Source organism: Lagenorhynchus albirostris, chromosome 21 (genome assembly GCF_949774975.1).
Source record: "Lagenorhynchus albirostris chromosome 21, mLagAlb1.1, whole genome shotgun sequence".
NCBI lineage: Eukaryota > Metazoa > Chordata > Mammalia > Artiodactyla > Delphinidae > Lagenorhynchus > Lagenorhynchus albirostris.
In genome coordinates, this window is record NC_083115.1 from 5,895,320 (window position 1) to 5,914,626 (window position 19,307).

At 48.6% G+C, this 19,307-nt stretch overlaps 1 protein-coding gene across 7 annotated transcripts in view; it reads left to right on the forward strand.

Moving 5' to 3' along the window:
* Positions 1 to 1,597: 1,597 nt before the first annotated feature.
* RAB11FIP1 (RAB11 family interacting protein 1) overlaps positions 1,598 to 19,307 on the forward strand; it is a 36,772-nt gene continuing 19,062 nt past the window's right edge. For 5 of the 7 annotated variants that reach the window (XM_060136360.1, XM_060136357.1, XM_060136359.1 and 2 more), the window contains exons 1-3: positions 1,598 to 2,074; positions 16,364 to 16,809; positions 17,919 to 18,705. In XM_060136360.1, the coding sequence (XP_059992343.1) occupies positions 1,689 to 2,074; positions 16,364 to 16,809; positions 17,919 to 18,705 (1,619 nt within the window). In that variant the 5' untranslated portion in view covers positions 1,598 to 1,688. Of the gene's footprint in view, positions 2,075 to 3,250; positions 3,354 to 16,363; positions 16,810 to 17,918; positions 18,706 to 19,307 lie in introns of those variants that run through there. The other 2 variants (XM_060136361.1, XM_060136362.1) reach the window with 2 other exon arrangements.

A 19,307-nucleotide genomic window follows, 5' to 3' on the forward strand; every position in this document is an offset into this window, starting at 1 on the left:
ATCAACAGAGTTCTGCTAGGCTTTCCTGCCGCTTACAGGTCTGGTACCTCCTTTCCTTTCCCCTTCCGATCACTGTTAAACATTTCAAAGCCTAGTAAATAGGCCTTTCCCACACTGCAGCCACCCTCAGTTGCAAACCTGAGGCATAATGTCTGTCTTGTAATTTCTTACGTGGTAAAAGGAAACACTATGTACTCATGGTTGGCTGGGATAACCTGCCAACTCTTCAGTTCCGTAGCACTTCCTGAGTACCCACTGGCTGCCCAGGTTTCTGCTGGGGGTTCTGGAGGAGACAAGTCACCACCCGTTCCTGCCCTGAAGAGGGCTATCAGAAGCCAGACCCTGGAGAAATCTGAGTGAAGCTTTGCGGTGGATAGGACATGGGTTGGCAGAGAGGTGGGCAGGACCGCCATGGGCCAGCCAAGTGAGTACATGCCTGAGGTGGGAAGATTATCTGGGCTACAGTTTGTTCAGGAGATAGAGGAGAGTGAATCAGGGTGGGGTCCAGATAGGAGTGCCTTGAGCCATCCAAGATTGGGGTTCTGAGGATCTGGAAGAAGCAAAGGATGCAGCAGAAACACTAGATGGGAGTCAGGACACCTGGGTTCTAGTCCTGGCTCTGTTGCAGGATCTTGAACGAGTCACTTCTCTGCTTCCCTGGCTCTTTCCTTAATTCTAAAACCTAAAAACCTTCAAAGTGACCTTTGCAATCTGATGATCAATAGATATTTGAGTCTTTGAAGTAGCATATTGGGAATGAAGGGAATCAGCCACTCTAATGGAAACTGGGAACGAGAAAGTGCCTGACTGGGAGCTCAGAGATAAAGAGCGAGGAGAGACTGCAGAGGGTCCAGCCAGGGAGAAAAGGGGAACTGCGGGGAAGGGCCCCGTTGGGCAATCCCATTTTCAGTTCCTCCTTTCGTCCCCTTCCCCGACTTAGCCTCTTGGCCTCACCTTATTTGGTCAGGGCGGGGCAAAACAGAACACTCCTACGCCGTCTCAGGCGCCCCCTGCCTTTCCCTTCTCCTTTTCGGGTCCTCAAAAGATCCTCCTCGCTCTTCCCTCACCCGGCACCTTCCCCGAACCCACTTTCCTCCATAGCAACGCCCCCCGCGGCCAAAGTAGGAAGAGCAACGAATTTGGGAACGCATTCATAATTACCCTTGTAGCTACCGTTTATTGGGAACTCACCCTGTGCCAGGTAACATTTTTTTATAGCAATTCTATGAGGTGATTGTTATCTCATTTTACAGATAAAGAAACTGAGACCCAAAGATATTAAGTAATCTGTGCAAGGTCACACACCTGCCGGTTGGCAAGGCCAGATTGGAAATGAGGTGTGGCTCCCCAGTAGCTGCTCTGGCCACTTCCGGTTGGGCCGGGAGACCTTTGGCAGTCGGAGACCCCTGCCCTCACCTAGCACCTCTCAGACCCGAATTCTTCAAGCCCCGCCCCCGCCCGCGCCGAGCCCGCCCAGTCCTCGGCGCCCTGGAGCCTCGCCCGGTCTGCGCGGAGGAGGCGGGCCCAGCACCCGCAGGTGGGGCGGGTGGCGGGGCGGGGCTGGGAGGGGCAAGGCATAGAGTGGGCGTGGCCGGAAGCCTTAAAGAGGCCGGCGCGGCGGGGCGGGCTGTAGGGGCCGCGGGTCGCGGCGATCTTCTCAGTTTCGGTTGGACCGCAGCGCAGCCACCATGTCCCTGGCGGCCTCGGCGGGCAGGGGCCCGGGGGCCGTGTGGTCCCCAACGCACGTGCAGGTGACGGTGCTCCAGGCTCGGGGCCTGCGGGCCAAGGGCCCCGGGGGCACGAGCGACGCGTACGCAGTGATCCAGGTGGGCAAGGAGAAGTACGCCACCTCCGTGTCGGAGCGCAGCCTGGGCGCGCCCGTGTGGCGGGAGGAGGCCACCTTTGAGCTACCGCCGCTGCTGTCGGCTGAGGCAGCGCCCGCCGCCGCCGCCGCCGCCGCCACCCTGCAGCTCACCGTGCTGCACCGCGCGCTGCTCGGCCTCGACAAGTTCCTGGGCCGCGCCGAGGTGGACCTGCGGGAGCTGCACCGGGACCACGGCCACAGGAAGACCCAGTGAGTGCGGGCCGGGGGCGAGGACGCGTGGTCTGGGCGCCGAGACCCTTTTGAGTGTGTCCCCACCAAGGGGACGAACGGAGCGAGGCCTTTCTAGAGGGATCCCCTCGGCCCGTACTAGTATTCTCACCTAGCTTCACCTTCTTGGGCTCTCCCAAGTGTGTGGCTTCGGGTACCCGGAGAGTTTTTGAATCTGCAGGACGGCGCTCGGTGTCTGGAACTTAGTAATCACTTAATGAATTTTTGATGAATCGAAACTACCTGTGGGCTGACGAATTACTCTTATTTAGTTGAGTAGCGTGTATATTTGATGTACGCATTAGCCTCCGTGGAAAGCCTCCTGGGTATTTAATTGTACTGGACACTGAGCTGAGAATGGCTGGGCCAGGGCGCAGGGAGGACCCACTGGAGCAGTGAAAGCCACTGACACTAGGGCCCTAGAGGCTCGCCCAGGGGCTGAGCTGGGGCGTTACAGTGCGGTGGGGACTGGGGAACGGGGAATGCGGGCTGCCTGGGGAGGGCTATCCCCCAACCCGACCTCACAGCTGCCGAAGGGGTTGGTCAAGAGAATTTGCCCCGCCCTCCTCTCCGCCCCTCCCTCAAGAATGCTAGAACAGTTTGGTCTTCACTTTCAGACCGACAAATACTAACCGTGTTTGCCCCGGGCCCCAAAGGAGTAAGGATTTCCCATTGATGGCTGGAGCCAGGGCCTGCCCTTGGCCGAGCTGAACTGAAAAGTAAGCATTGTTTCTGTCCGGAGTTTGTCAAGTTCTCTGGTCCTACTGGGTAGTGGGGAGGGGATGGCTGCTCACCTGTAGCCACCGCACCCCCCCCCCGCCCCCAAGACTTCTCTTTTAGGGTATCAGAGTCCCGCAGGGAAAGCAGGGCGAAACCCTGTGCACTCCAAAGTGTTACCGATTTATTTGTTCTCTTTCGCAGGTGTTTGGAAGGGAACATTTGATTATGCTCATCTAGTGTACCGACAACTAGCCTCGCTTAGCTTAATTGGTTACTTTGCTGGACCTTAAATATGCAAGGCAGTCATGTTATCACCTAACTCCTGTGGTTTACGAAGCACTCTGATCCATATTGTGTGTTTTAGATATAAACGGTATTTCAGCTTTCCCTTGTAAAGGAGACAGGAAGAGCCAGAGGATTTGAAGTTACCAGACTCCCCTTTCTGTAGGGTGCTTGCAACTGTAATACCTGCTCCTCTTATCTGGCCAAAGATGAACAGGCATTTCTGAACTCAAATCAGATAAAAAGAGAGAGCCTTGAGGTGAGGATGGATGGGGTATCTTTGTGGCATCAACTTACAAGCCATAAGGTGAGCAGCAGCGTCTTTGCTGAGCTGGGGCTGAAGCAATGCTAATTTTCCATTTGACTAAATGACATTTGGGGCCTGGGGTTGGCTTCCTTTCCAGCTTCAACTAGGCACCATTGGCCGTCCTTTGTCTTGTCCCATCCCGAGATGTGTGGATATTATCGTCTGTCTCTGCCATCTGTTTCTTCTGTGAACCTTTATTCCCTTGAAAGACAGATAGCATCTTCCTGCCAGAGATGGGGATTCCAGATTCCTGGGTCTGGTGCCCACTCTCGCCCTGACTCATTGCTGGGCTTCAGGCTGCTCGGTCTCTAAACATCCAAGTTGCCTTATGTATAAATGGAGCTTGTGGCCAGACTTAATTGATGTTTATAAGATGTTTCCAGGTTGCTGGATTAATGGAGCCCCGTGTATAGATTCAAAAGGTTCTGTTACTGCTTTGGGAGGAATGAAAACCTCCTCAAGTTCCCTGTGTCAGGAAGGGTACAGTCTCCGCATCTCCATTTTTCTCATCCTCTCTGATGTAATTCTAAACTTAGATGATTACTCCTGTCTCTATCATATGAGCTTGTGACCACTTAGAGTATCAGCTTATAGGAAAATGGTTCTTAGTTGATAGATTTTTTTTTTTTTTTTTAGTTGATAGATTTTTAATAACTGCAAAGGAAGCCTTCTTTGCTCTGCTAGCAGTAGGTGAAATTGCAAGCTTTCCACCTGTCACTTGCTGGGACTTTCCAAGGTGCTGGGGAAACCCAGTTAAACTAAGCCTGTCTGATGTCCTGGTACATCACTTGGGTGCCCAAGGTAGCTGTGATTTGGAGCATGAGATATACACTGAGAGGTGGGAATTCAACGGAAAGAAACTGGTTGGGCTAGGAAGATCATTTGAACTAGCTATTAATGGTTTGACTCCACCTTAGACATTAAAACCAAAACCAAAACAAAAGCTCACATCTTGGTCTGCAGTTTTGTATGTGTGTGTTAATGTGTGCATGTGTGTTCATCTCTACAGAGAACAGTTGCTCCTCTAGAGTATGATTTTTTTCCCCCATGGGTCCAGAAGCTAAAACTCAAGGCATTAAGAGCTAACTGTGCTGATATTTTCATTTGTTCTCTTAATAAGCCCCCATGTATCATATATCTGGAGTCAAGAGAATATGCTTTTTGTAATGACTCAGATTTTGCAGACCTCAAATTTAGTGTGATGATACATATCTTTAAAGCACTAAACAGAGGCTGACATATAGATAGGATCCATTTAACAGGGAAGAGTGTTTGGCCCCTTTAGTTAAGAAAAAATGGAAATGAATTGATTTTGCACTTATACAACTGTCCCTCATATCCAAGGGTGATTGGTTCCAGGACCTCCACCCCCCCCCCACCCCCCGGGATAACAAAATCTGCGAATGCTGAAGTCCCTTATATAAAACGGCTTAATATTTGCATATAACCTCTGCACATCCTCCTGTATACTTTAAATAATCTCTAGCTTAGTTATAATACCTAATGCGATATAAATGCCATGTAAATAGTTGTAAATACAATGTAAATGCTATATAAATAGTTGCCAATGCATGAATTCAAGTTTTGCTTTTTGGAACTTTCTGGAATGTTTCTTTTTCCGAATATTTTTGATCTGAGGTTGGTTGAATCCAACATGTGGAACCTGTGGATACAGAGGGCCGACTCGTGCGTACTTATCTGGGGTCTCAGCTGGGCCCCGGTTAAATGGGAATCAGTTAAGTCCCGTGATCATAAAACAGACGTGAATCTGAGAGGAGGCAGAATCAGGTGACTAGCATGTGGATTTCTCTGCTGTCCGGTCTCATGTAGTTTGGGGTCCTAGACTGAAAACAAAACAAAACAAAACAAAACTTTTTTTTTTTTTTTTGCGGTACGCGGGCCTCTCACTGTTGTGGCCTCTCCCGTTGCGGAGCACAGGCTCCGGACGCGCAGGCTCAGTGGCCATGGCTCACGGGACCAGCCGCTCCACGGCATGTGGGACCTTCCCGGACCGGGGCACGAACCCGTGTCCCCTGCATCGGCAGGCGGACTCTCAACCACTGCGCCACCAGGGAAGCCCCAAAACATCTTTTTAGGATACTAAGAGCAATAAAAATGGGAGAAATAATCTCTTAAAGACAGATTAAAATAAATATTCAGGCTGGTGCCTGGAAGGCCATTGTGTAAGTAAATAGGATGAAACTTGATACTGTGATAGCCTTCCAGATATGAAGAGAGACTGATGGAGGGTCATTTTCTCATATTTCTTGAAGATTCAAGAGGAAATTTGGTTGCATGTGAAAAGATCTGGATACTGATAAAGGTTAGACATTTTGAAGAACTGTAAGTATAAAAGAGTGACAAGCTGTCAAAGGAAATTCAGGTGATTAAGGAGGACTAGACAGTTGTTTTTCTGGGAGAGGTGGAGGCATAGAGGTGACAGATGAGCACAGAGGTCTCGAATTCACAAATCTGAGTCGTCAGTGTTTGCACTTATACCCCTGGGTTTCCTAAGCACATTTCGGCTTTTTATAACAGACTAGAAAATTCGAGCAATGCTGTTACTGCTTAAGTTTTTCTTTCCTTGGGATTCCCCCTAAAGATGCCATTGGGCGTTACTAGAAACCCTCCCACCCAGTGTAGGAACCTGATAGCTCACGTCCAGGACGGGGATCTGTGGGTTCTGGGATAAATAACCCCAACCTGTTCACAGCAGGGGAACGGAGTGACTAAGAAGGGGAAGGGTGGCTCAAAGTCACAGTTCCATCGATGTGAAAGATGTTCCCTCCTGTTTTTCGTGATATGATTTGATGATGATTTCATTTAGAAGACAGTTAGCATGGGGAAAGTTCTAACTGCCTTTTTCCCCCTTGTTGTTAACGTTCATCCATACTTTTAGTAATTATTTTTTGATGCCTACTATGTGTGAGGCACTTGGTATACATTGTAAACAGTGATGAACAAAACACACATGATCCCCGCTTTCAGAGAGCTGAGAGCCTTGTGGGGGAGATAGCCAGTAAACAAATGAACATATAAATGAACAATCCTGTATTGGGGTGAGTGCAGTGGAGGAAGAGAACAGGGTGTCATAAGAGAAAAGAGCAGGAAGGAGATTGCAGGTAGCCTCTCTGAGGCAGAGACCTGAAGGATAAAGAGGAATTTTCCCAGGGAAAGGTAGAGGAAGGGGGAGCAGCCTGTGCAAAGGCCCTGAGGCAGGAATGCCTGGGAAGCTGGAGAGGTTGCATCCATTGAGGCTGAAGAGGAAGGCAGGGCTTCGTTGAAGAGCAGTGGAAGCCACTGAGTGTTGAAAGTAGAGGGGTGATGTGATGCAGTTCGTGAAAGATCACTGTGGCTGTTGGGTGGAGAGCAGATTGGGAGCAGGCCTAGCCTGGAATCAGACAGGTGAAGTGGGAGGCTCTGGCAGGAAACTAGGCAACCAATTATGGTGCTTGGACTCGGGTGACAGGCATGGTCACGGACAGAGGTAGGTGGATTTCAGAAGTATTCCGGAGGTTCAGTTGGCCTGACTGGTGATGGGTTGGGTATGGGTGGGCGTGAGTGAGAGGAAGTGATAAGAATGAACAAACAAAATAAAGAGAACTTGCTGTTGAAAATGAACCAGGAAACGGTGGCAGATTTCTTTCCCTGGCAGTCACCATCACACAAGAGTGAGGTCACCATTACAAAGACAACACCAGCAGTGATACCTGTGCGCTGAGTGAATGAGCAGGAAACACCATTGAAACCAGGGTGTGTATATGTATGTCTTCAAGTGTTTACAGTTTCAACACAGGCCAAGCCTTTGTTTTGTAATAACCCGATGTGACCTCTCTGGTTGCCCCAACACGCTGGTAGAGTCACTTCTGTGAGGACTACAGGACTAAGAAAAGGAAAAATAATAAATAACACGAGGGAAAATAAACCTGTAAATGAAAACTACGCCTCTGGAGGCAAGTCAGTCAACCATGTAAAGGTTTCTCACATCAGGGAAGGTGAGCGCACAAAAGAGCCTTGTTTTGCTTAACTTCCTTTTCGTTACAAAGACTTCTGTTGTATTGCCACAACTACCATCAGAGGAAGGCTTTTCTAAATAGTATCTCTGTCATTTTAATTGTAGTTATTAACTAAAAAATGTTATGATTACATTAACAGTACACGTGCTTATTAAACGGTCATCAACTCCAACGTGCACTTGCTGACATCACTCTCCCTCTCCCTGGACGGTAATCTTAGGTATCCATTTGGCCGCTCCAATTTTAATTGCCATACGTCCGAGAAAGCTGTGCTTCTCACCCTATACTTTTGGAGGGACGCTCACTCTGGCCTAGCTCCAGAGGATTAAGATGCCCTTGCCCAAACGTGGGAGCAATAGAAGGGCATTTAAGACCTTCTCTTCATCTCAGAGCCATGCCCTGGGTGGCCTTTGGTCCTAGGCCTGGTGCGGATCTCTAAGCCTCAGGGTCTTTGGGGTTTTTTTTGTTTTTTTGGATTTTTTTGGCCGCGCTGTGCGGGATCTTAGTTCCTTGACCAGGGATCGAACCCTCACCCCCCTGCATTGGAAGCACGCACTCGTAACCACAGGACCATCAGGGAAGTCCCCCTCAGGGCCTTTGAATTCCAACACAATTAACCCCCAGACACGTGTATGGCCTTTGAAGAAAGCCAACATCCACTGTGTGGAAAGAACTTGGTGAGCGGGTTGTGCTCCCCTTAAGGGGTCCTGGGCCAGATCTCATGCCGCAGCTGGCTCAGCAGGAGACCAGGCCAGTTCCTCTGCTTTCCCCTTGGCCAGGGACCACTTCCGTCTCGTTGTTTGCTGTGTGACCCAGCCTAGTTGCGCAGATGTCTCTGAGTGCGGTCCCTGTAGACACAGGGCAGGCGGTCGTTTGCCCATGTGGACGTGGAGAAGTGTTTAATCTTACTTTTAGCCCAGTGGATTAAAGACTAGGGGTGGCCTCGGTATGAGGTCAAAGCCCCGCTTCTCTCCGTTTCCCAGTGTGCTGTCTGGCTTGCTCGTCAGCACCCCTGCTCAACACTGGAGAAGCAGGTCACCTGCAGCTTGGGGCTTACGGTGCCCTTGCTAAAGGAGCCGCTTTTAGCCACTAATGAGACGAGAAATTCCTTTCCTGCTGGGACAGGTCTGGGGATGATCTGTTAGAGAAAAATCAAGGGCTTTCGTCTCCAGGGTGTCCCTGAGGGACACATTTAGGAATGTGCCCATAGGGAGAAAAAAGGCAGCTGTAATTAAGTGTCTTTTCCTGAATGCTGGCCTCTGAGTGGAGCAGAGGGAAGGCATTTATAGGAAATCCCAGAAAAACCCTTTCTAGAGGTGTGACCGCTGCACACTTCACTTTTAAAATTCTTGTTTATTAAAAAGGACGTGGCTAACTGAGGGAGAACAGCCAAGGCTTCCAGAAAGCCTGGTCTGAAAAGGCCTCTTGTGATCCTGAATAACAGCTGTCCTGTGTGAGGGGCACCAGTGGCAGGCGGGCCCCGAGTTATTTCTTCAAGAGTGTCGCCACCTACAGCACCAGTCCTGTGGGGTTTCCTTTTACGCTAATGGAACTTTTCGTTTTTACTGATCATTTGTCATGAGAACAGGATTTTGAAATCCTCTTGGTATGGGGTTTTTTCCCTCCTCCTTGGGACTTACCTGATTACCAGATAAGTCAGATGCTGTGCTTCCCTGCCGGGAGCTCCCACAGAAAGGAGTGTGAGTCTGCCTGTGGGGTAGAGTGGACTGAATGTTCTTTGATGTCTGTCATGCTGAAGTTGTTTTCTTTTGTCCTGGCCGAGAGGTGGTGAACCAAACCATCACATTTTCTTTCCCCATCCTTAAAGAGACCCCACAGAGACTGTTCTTTGGCAGATCATGTAGACTACATCAGTGGCATTTACTTTTGGGCAAGAGGCGAGATACCCGATCTGATGTTAGAATATTAACATTTGTGACTTTTTGAGATATGGTCAAGTAAAAACTTGGTAACTAGATGATGGCAGGAGTGGTAGACTTACATGTTTATAAATGTGTTAATTTTTCTAATTCTTAGAGAATCTTAAAACACTGATGCTTGGTTTTTTCTTTAGTCTTTACCTACAAGGAGTTTGGTATTGCTTTCAACTTAGAAAATATGTCTTGATCCTTATACTGCAGTCAGTTATGCCATCTTGGCATATGTCTGAAATAGTTTGGGGGCCTCTGTTTCTCCCACCTACTTAGAAATCCTGCGGAGTTCTGAGGATCGTTAAATCTCAGGATAAGTTATAGAAATTATTCACCAATCGTGGTATTTTTAAAAATTGTGTGTACTTTTTAATTTTGGAAATTGTGTCATACAAACAATTTTTAAAAATTATTTATTTTTGGCTGTGCTGGGTCTTCGTTGCTGCACGCGGGCTTTTTCTCTAGTTGCGGTGAGCGGGGGCTACTCTTCGATGTGGTGCGTGGGCCTCTCATTGCAGTGGCTTCTCTTGTTGCGGAGCACGGGCTCTAGCCGTGCAGGCTCAGTAGTTGTGGCTCACGGGCGCTAGAGCGCAGGCTCAGTAGTTGTGGCGCACAGGCTTAGTTGCTCCGCGGCATGTGGAATCTTCCCGGACCAGGGCTCGAACCCGTGTCCCCTGCATTGGCAGGCGGATTCTTAACCACTGTGCCACCAGGGAAGTTCCACAAACTAATTTTATAATTGAGTCTTTTCCCGCTCCCTTCAAATGCAAATCATTGTTATCTGGGCTTGATGGCTTAAGATGGGATCCTTAGGAATACAGTCAGTCAGAACTGTTGATATCTTAAGTTCCCGTTTGAGAACCATGTTTGAGAACAGTCAGTCGGAACTGTTGATGTCTTAAATTCCCATTTGAGAACCATGGGTGAACGACGGTATAAATGCACTTCACAGAACATCATACAACCATGAAAAATGGTGGGTATGGAGACTGTAAGACAATTATCTTTAAAAACACGCTGCAAATAGAATTGCACGTGTACTCTGGTTACTACCAAGTCATAATCATAGCGAACACTTACTGAGTGTAAGTGCCAGGCACTGTTCTAAGCTCTTTACATATATTAAGCCATTTAATCTTCATTACATCCTATGAGGTAGGTGCTTTTAACCCTGTTCCACAGACAAGTTAAGTAACTTGTCTGAAGCCTCTCAGCTAGTAATCGTTGAACTATGCGGGGAAAAAGACTTCAAGAAAATACAGCAAAAGGGAATGTTTGAATTAGCACGAGAGAAAGTCAATTTTAAAAAAATATTAAAAAAAATTTTCTATAACCTGTTTTAGTTACTTTCTAAGGGAATTTCTGTAGAGCAAATAGTATAGGAAGATCAAAAGCGTTTTCAACCTGCTTTTTCTGTGATCTCTCCTTTGCCATGTCATTTACTGGCTTTTTAGGATTGAATTTGGTGACTACAGATAGCTTTTCAGTGCTTCCAGAATGGCTGTTTTAGGGATTAGGGTAAAAAAGGAGCCATTTGCAACCCTCATGATTTACCACCAGGAAGTTGATGATGGGCAGAGGGGAAGGTCCACCTCGGCGGGGTGGCGGGCAGGGGCAAGGCTGGCTGGTCGGTGATTCTGTATTCACAGTTAGGTAGTTAGGACTAGCTATCTTGGTCAATGACAAAACCTGTTAAACTACTTAGCTTCTGGAGGATACACACCAGAAACCTTTTATAGGTCATAAACATCTCTGTCCCTGTTTGCTGTGCATTGCCTCTAGGCTACCAAGAGAAAAGTCTGGACACTTTACCCATGTGGAATCAGTCCTTTTCAGAACCCCTTTTAGATGTCCTCCTCTGCTACCCTCACGTGATTTTTATTATTTATTTTTATTCCCTGGGAAAGACGGTGAATAAACTGCTTCTTAAAATTTCTCCGTCTAAGAAAGATCAAGTGCGTCCTCCATCTCAAACGTTAGACTCGGGTGCTCTTCTGTTCTTCCTGCTTCTTTCCTCCCTTGAGGCCAAACTCCCCTGTGTCATGACGTTTAGTTACCGTGGGGGATGATTCATGCTATAAGTCATGGTTGAGTTTTTGTGCAGGAAGGGAAGTAGGCGGTCCACCATTGACCCTGGAGTCCACATCAGACCCATAGACAAGGACCCCTTGAAATTAATGCTCACCCATTAAAATGAAGTGACTTGTGGAGCTGGTGGTCTTCCTTTGCCTTGCCTTTCCTGGAGCCTCCTGTGTCTAATGGGAGGGTGCAGTCTTAATTCATTTTGCTGAGTCCCTAAGTAGGTGGTTCTTATAGCCCCTTGGGATTTCAATTAGCTGAGAACCTTCTTTGTGTGTGAGAGTCCTTGTTTTAGCAGGAATTTCTTTTCATGTCTAATTATTTTCTCACACTTCATAGTCAGAAAGAAAAGGCAGCAGTTGTTTCAGTGTAACAAACACTTTGTGATGTTTGGTGAGCCAGCTCTCTACTGGTGGGTAAGCTTTTCAGCGAAGAATCTGGCCTCTTCGTTTTGTATTTCCAGTGCCTGCCGTGCAAAAACATGAACCGAACCGAATCTTTGAAGCCATCGTTTCTCTGTGTCTTGAATCTTTGAAGCCAACATTTTTTCTGTCTGTGTCTACCCCTCTGGAATGTTTTAAAGGAAAAACATGTTTGCTTCAGCTGCAGACAGGTTATTTTTGAGGCGTACCAGTCAGTCCTTTACAAGTGTAATCCCGCACGTCTGCAGGGATGCACCGTGAGACCTTTCATTTCCCAAGAGCAGGAACCACACTGCCCCCGCTCTCCCACATTCCGATAGAAGGCCCCCTGGGACCAGCTTTCCTTGTATTGAGAAACCTACGTTCTGAGGCAAACCAGCCCTGAGAATTGGACATGGTTGGGTGGTTTTAGCTGTTCTCAAAAGGAGTGTTTAAAAAGCCCAGGAGGACTTCCCTGGTGGCGCAGTGGTTAAGAATCTGCCTGCTGATGCAGGGGACACAGGTTTGAGACCCGGTCCGGGAAGATCTCACATGCCACGGAGCAATTAAGCCTGTGCGCCTCAATTACTGAGCCCACATGCCATAACTACTGAAGCCTGTGCGCCTAGAGCCCGTGCTCTGCAACAAGAGAAGCCACCGCAATAAGAAGCCTGCGCACCGCAACGAAGAGTAACCCCCACTCGCAGCAACTAGAGAAAGCCCGTGCACAGCAACGAAGACCCAACGCAGCCAGAAATAAATAAATAAAATAAATAAATGTATTAAAAAGAAATAAATAAAAAGCCCAGGAGATTTGACAATGTGGGTCCAGACACTAGTTCCCCAGCCCGGCGACTCCGGAAGCAGACCCTGTGTCCTGCATACTGTATATTTTCCTTCCTGTACCCAGTTCATGCTTTTTTACTTTTATTCATTCTTTCCCTTGCTGCTCTTAATAAGGCATCTTTCTGAAAGTGTAGAAGACTTAAATGAAATTTTCTATATTTTTAGCTGTTGCCTTGTCTTGTGTTTGACCAAGAAAACCCCAAACCAAAAAACTCCCAAACAGTAGGGCAGCCTGTTTGGATAATATGATTTTTGCTTGTATGTTCATTTCCAAGATCCTCCCTTGACTGAGGGGCATGGAGATTAAAGTTTTCATTCTGTACCATTTTGTATGATTTGAATTGTTATCCTATGCGTGTTATTACTTTAAAATACAGTTTATATACATTTCTTGTCACTTTCTGTGTATTCAGAGATCCTTTTAATTTTGGAAGAACTAACTTTTAATTATAAGTAAAAATGACTATTTGCTTATAGAAGGGATCCTTTTATTTTTCATTTTTTTAATAGGTTGCAGGATTTTTTAGAATATGGGCCTAAAAATAAACTTTCTACACTGGGATTATGGCTCTCTCTCTGTACTCTGCCCTTTGTACTGGGAAAGCCCAGCCCTGATTTCTGAGATGATTCAAGCTTTCTGGGCCTTCGTGAATGGTTGTGCTGGGACACAGCCACCCTGCTGTCACATGCTGTGTGGCCCTGCTGGGACCTGATTATATATGAACTACTTCTGTGAGGTGCTGGAATTAAGTGCACTGAAAATCAAACGGACAGAAACACTGATAAATTGAACCAATGCTTAAATGTTGGAACCCACAAATACGTCCTGCTTTGGAATTTCTTAGGGTGAGACATTTATGGATCGTTGCTTTCATGAACTATCAGATTATACTTGTGTCAAAGATCCCTTGCTTAGGGCTTCCCTGTTGGCTCAGTGGTTGAGAGTCCGCCTGCTGATGCAGGGGACACGGGTTCGTGCCCCGGTCTGGGAGGATCCCACATGCCGTGGAGCGGCTGGGCCCGTGAGCCATGGCCGCTGAGCCTGCGCGTCCGGAGCTCCGCAACGGGAGTGGCCACAACAGTGAGAGGCCCGCGTACCGAAAAAAAAAAGATCCCTTGCTTAAGCTGTGTGAATTTAATGATCAGGATAATATTGCTAGAAGAATTCCTGTCTTCCTTTCCAGCTTTAATAAATCCAGCAGACTCACAGGGGTTACTTACCTGCCTACGATTCAGTCTGCTTTTCACGTCCTTAAATAGCCCTGTGGCTGTTCTTGGCTACCTGGTCTTTGGTTTTAGGCTTGCGTGTGAAAATAAGTGACAGGAACAGTTGAAGTGCCTGTTCGTACCTCCTAGTGGTGTTAGAAGTTTCCAAAACAAATCCCACTCTAGTGCCCAGGGACTAAACCTGAGCATCAGGTGATAATAGGCCCTCAGGGAGGATCCTAGAGTTGGTTGCAGCTTCTCTCAAAATAAACAGACTTCGGCACTGATACTTCGGGGAAGGCGGCCCCGTTCAGGGAGCTGGCAAGTGGTATTCTTTGAAGGTCGGGAGCCTTTGCGTCCCCTGGGAGGGTGAATAGAGAGGTGGAAGAGCTGGGAGAAGGCCCTGGGTGGAGAGGTGAGGCTCTCTGCTTGTGGCTGGTGTGGTCATCTGTGCCTCCACACTCAGCTCTCAGCAACTTCCCCTATTCAGGTGCCTACCCTTGGTATTTACAAAAGCTAACCACCCCTCGTCACCAAGGCTACCATTTAGCACATGACTGTCAGAAGAGAAAGATACAAATAATCCTCTCAACATCTAAATGACAGATATGCAAACTGTTCCCAGCCTGCCATGGAAAATGTGTTGGGAAGACACTCTGGCTGGCAGGGTGAGGCTGTCTGTAAGGACCTTGTGTCTTCCTCCTGCTCCAGCTGTGGACTGTGGTTTTAAAAATCATAAAAGATTTCTCCTAAAGGTCCAAAATCGTAGCTCATGTCATTTTCCCAGATCTTGGCTGTATTTTGTTAATCCAGTGTAAGTCCTTCTCGATGACGTTGTGTCTGAACTTTATGTGCAGCCCTATGATTTATGGTTGATGCCAGCTATGGGGGCTTTCCCCTTGCTCTTCTTTCATCTCAGGACATTTAAATTGGAAGCTTAAACCTTCCTCAAAAAGAATTTAAATTTCAGCCCTCTTTTCTATGTGTTGTAAAAGACGGCTCAGCAAAGATGAGTTCAGAGGGAGTGCCAACCTGGAATCTTGGTGTAAGGGAAAGCTTTGGGGAAATTGTAGAGCTGGTTCAGAGTCCTGACTGTGCCTTTTAGCAGTTGCAAGGCCTTGTACCAGTTACCTAACTTGTGAGCCTCAATTTCCTTATCTGTAAAGTGGGTATGCTGTCCACTTCATGTCATTCTCGTGAGACCTAGAGGAGGACGTTTCTAAGTGTGTTTCTGCATCCCTCTGCCCCTTTAAGTGTAGAATGAGCTAAAGTAGCGGGGGGGGCACGATCTGCCCTGGGAGCAGGACGGGCTGAAGGTGAAAGAGGAAATTGTGTTTATTTGGGCAAAACCATCATTTCCTTAAAGTCCACAGCCCTCAGCTCTTAAATAGGTCACCGAAAAGAACATCAGAGTGTGGTTCTCGGCATGTGAGGGTGACCCCGGGGGCAGCTGTGGGTCAGCCCTGTATTTGGAGTTGTTTGTTCTGCGGAACCCGCGCCACTCACCGGGCTCACATTCTTGCGGTTCACCCGATGGAAAATGCCGAGGGGAGGTTTACTTTCTCTGAAGTTCGTCTTTCAATGGAGTTGGGCTGATATAGTATCATTTGCCATATCGTGAAGTAGTTTGCAAATGACCAAGTGAAATTCTTGAATCACGCTTGAAATATTCCTTTTTCTGATTATTAAGCTGGGGATGAATGCCTCCTCTCAGTTTCTCTTTCTTTCTCATCGTGGTAAAATACATATAAGAACGGTGACCATTTTAATCATTTTTAAGCGCACAGTTCTGTGTCATTAAGTGCTTTCACATTTTTATGCAACCATCACCACCGCCCAACTCCAAAACTTTTATTCTCCCAACTGACACTTCCAGGTCCCCCCGCACCCCCCAGCCCCTGGTGACCACCATTCTCCTTTCTGTCTCTGAACTCGGCTGTTCTAAGGGCCTCACGTCAGTGGAATCATACAATATTTGTCACTTTGTGACTGCCTCATTTCGCTCTTTTTTTTTTTTTTTCTTTAACAAATCTTTTACTCTGTCTTATAGTTTCCATTACTCCCTGCCAGGGACTATTCTACAAACCCTTGCTTTTCTCTTGCAAATTTGCACTCTACCTACGTAACTGTTTGTATATGATCTTTGCATTTTTACCCCGTTGAAGGAAAAAACCAGTCACAGGAAGTGATTTGATGGAATGTTTATTTTATTCTTAGAAATAGCTCTTTACCGAATCAAGATTTTAGGTGACCTTACACTAAGTACAGAATCAGATCCTATCTTTGCCTAGAGGGTGTCTTCTCAGAAATAAAACTTCAAGTTCTGCCCTCCCCCACTGCACCCCTCACTCCCCAAAGAAGAGAACACAGGGTGTGTGTACGAGGCTGGTAATAGCAGAGAGGAGAGGCCAGGTAACACGGACTGTGAACATCGTTTGAGGTGCTTCCATTCAAAGGTAACCTCTCAGCCTTTCTCCTCGTAGGTGGTGTACCTTGAAATCCAAACCGGGGAAGAAGAATAAAGAACGAGGAGAAATTGAGGTTGACATCCAGTTTATGAGAAGCAACATGACCGCTAGCATGTTTGACCTTTCCATGAAAGACAAGTCTCGGAATCCCTTCGGGAAACTGAAGGACAAGATCAAGGGGAAGAATAAGGACAGCGCGTCAGATACCGTGTCAGCCATCATCCCCAGCGTGACGCCCTCGGCTGACAGCGATGACGAGTCTCCTTCGAAAGACAAGAAGAAGAAGTCAAAGCTCAAGACCTTGTTTTCCAGGTCCAACCTGCAGAGAGCACCACTTTCCCAGTCCATGTCTGTCCTGCCGACTGCAAAGTCAGACAAAGTGCTGCTTCGTCCTGGAGACTTTCAGTCCCAGTGGGAGGATGAGGACAATGGCGAGGACAAGTCCTCCTCTGCCTCGGACGGTGAGTTTCCTTCTCCTCCTCCTTACTTGGCCCTTCTCCCCCAGCTGAGCCTACTTTGCTTTGGGAGAGAAGAAACAAACAAACCTTAGGAGAAAGATTTTAATTCAGCTCCTCAGTTAGTACAGTGATGGTGATGCTGGTGGAGGGGGTGGCGGGGGTAGTGGTGATGCTGCTTTTACTGGTGGTGCTGGCGCTGTAGCTGCTCGTGGTGGTCACGGTAGTGGTGGTGATGATGAGGGGTAACCTTGGTTAGGAAGCCTTCTCTATTTCTAAGCCCTCTGGTTTCTAGGAATGTGCGAATGCCTTTTCCATAACGCCTGGCTCTGTAACTGAGGTACATTAGTACAAGCTTTTGGGGCTAACAGAATGAATGCATGTACAGTTTATTTTTTATTTTTATTTTTGTGGTATGCGGGCCTCTCACTGCTGTGGCCTCTCCCGTTGCGGAGCACAGGCTCCGGACGCGCAGGCTCAGCGGCCATGGCTCACGGGCCCAGCCGCTCCGCGGCATGTGGGATCTTCCCGGACCGGGGCACGCACCCGCGTCCCCTGCATCGGCAGGCGGACTCTCGACCACCGCGCCACCAGGGAAGCCCCGAGTTTCTTTTTTTAATTAAGGATAAAACCATGGAAACTTACAGTAATTCTGATATTTCATTAATTCGTTGGGTACTTATACTGAGCTCTCATGGAATACATTCCTAATGAAAGCCGAGGAATCCAGTTCCATTAACTCTGAATTAACTGGATATTTTGAAATTCAGTCTCAGTGACCAGATCCCTATTATTGGCCAGATTCTGCACCTCTACCAAGAGCACTGCCCTTATCCTTGCTTCCATGCACGGCTTCTCCACCTCAGCACCGCTGACAGTTGGGAGGATAATGGTTTGTTGGGGGAGCCTCCCTGTACTTGTAGGAGCGTTAGCAGCATCCTGGCCTCCACCTGCTAGATGCGGGTAGCACACCCCACCCAGCTGTGACAACCAAAAATGCACTCAGATGCGTGAGGACAAAAGCCATGCCCCGCCCCCCACCCCCACCCCCACCCCGTGTTGCGACCCATTCCCTTAGCTTCTCACTCCCTTGGTTCTTGGTTCTTCTCCCACAGTCTTGTCTCACAAGGGAACGGCAAGCGTGGATCCTAAGCAGCTGAACCAGATCCACTTCAACCCCCCCAAGAAGGAAGGACTCTCCTTCCTGGGAGGCCTTCGGTCTAAGAATGACACCCTTTCCCGCTCGAATGTTTGTATCAACGGGAACCACGTCTATGTGGAGCAGCCTGAAGCCAAGAGCGAGACCAAGGGCAGCTCCCCGGCCTCCTCGCCATCCCCCCAGGGCCTCAGGAAGAAGCATTTGTTCTCATCTACAGAAAACCTGGCCTCTCGACCTTTGAAGGAGCCTGGGGAAGGAGGTGCAGTGCCTTCCGAGTCTTCCACAAAGGACTCTCTCAAGTCCATGTCCCTGCCATCCTACCAGCAGCTGGTCAGCGGGGACCTTCGGGAGAACGCGGCTCTGGCGACCTTGGAGGCTGCAAAGGAAACCAAAGAGAGTAAGAAACAGGAGAACAAGAAGTCCTCTCTGCTCTCCCTGGTGACCGGGAAGAAGGACACAGCCAAGGGCAGTGAAGGCGAAAGCCCGCCGGCCGCCCCCGGGAAGGAGAGGGAAGGCACGCCCGTGGCGGTCAGAGCCAGTGAGGACCAGCCGGGGCCTGTCGACGACCCTGTGAAGAGATCGGACGAGGAGACTGCGGCCATTGTCTCCGGACGGGGCAGAGCCCCGAACCCCTTTGAAGACGTGCAGATCCCAGAACCAGAAGCTGACCCAGAGCCCAAGGCTGCACCAGCGCCACCTGTTCCCTCACCCAGGGCTCCCCAGACCAGAGCCGTGAAACCCCGGTGAGTCTCGGCCCCTCCCCGGGGCCCAGCGGCCATGCCTACGTTAGAGCAGACCTTGCTTGTTGGTCCGTAGTGGTCCCTGCAGAAATTGTTTTTAGCCAGTTCCTACCACTGGCCTGGCCCACCTGCAGAGACTGCAGTGATGTGCCCCAGCCCGGGGCCACTGCCAGCAGGCGTGGTCTGCCCCTTGCCCGACATTTTCCCTGCAGGCATCTTTGCCGCAAGCGTTTTCTCTGCACACAGTTTTGCTTCTGGCGAAAGTACCTAGAACTGGTCTGTCCATCTCAGTGAGATAAGCAGAGCACAGTGGAATGCCCTGGTTTTGTATCAGATTCCGAGTGCTGTGGTCTGGGAGCAATACCAGGTTTCGGTGGTGGTACGTGCAGACCGGGGTTTAGTAGGTTCTTCCCATGAGTTCCCTTTGAGGCAGGTGTAATCTCTCCTCCTTGCACTTTGGTGTGGCTTTGCTGGCACAAGAGACCCTTGGTCCACTGTCAAGTGTGACTGGGAGGGTTCTCTGTGTGTTTCCTCTGCACGTTGTCTCACTAGCCGGTGTTCTGCTTCTCAGCATGACTCACATTCACAGTGACGATATTCCTGTG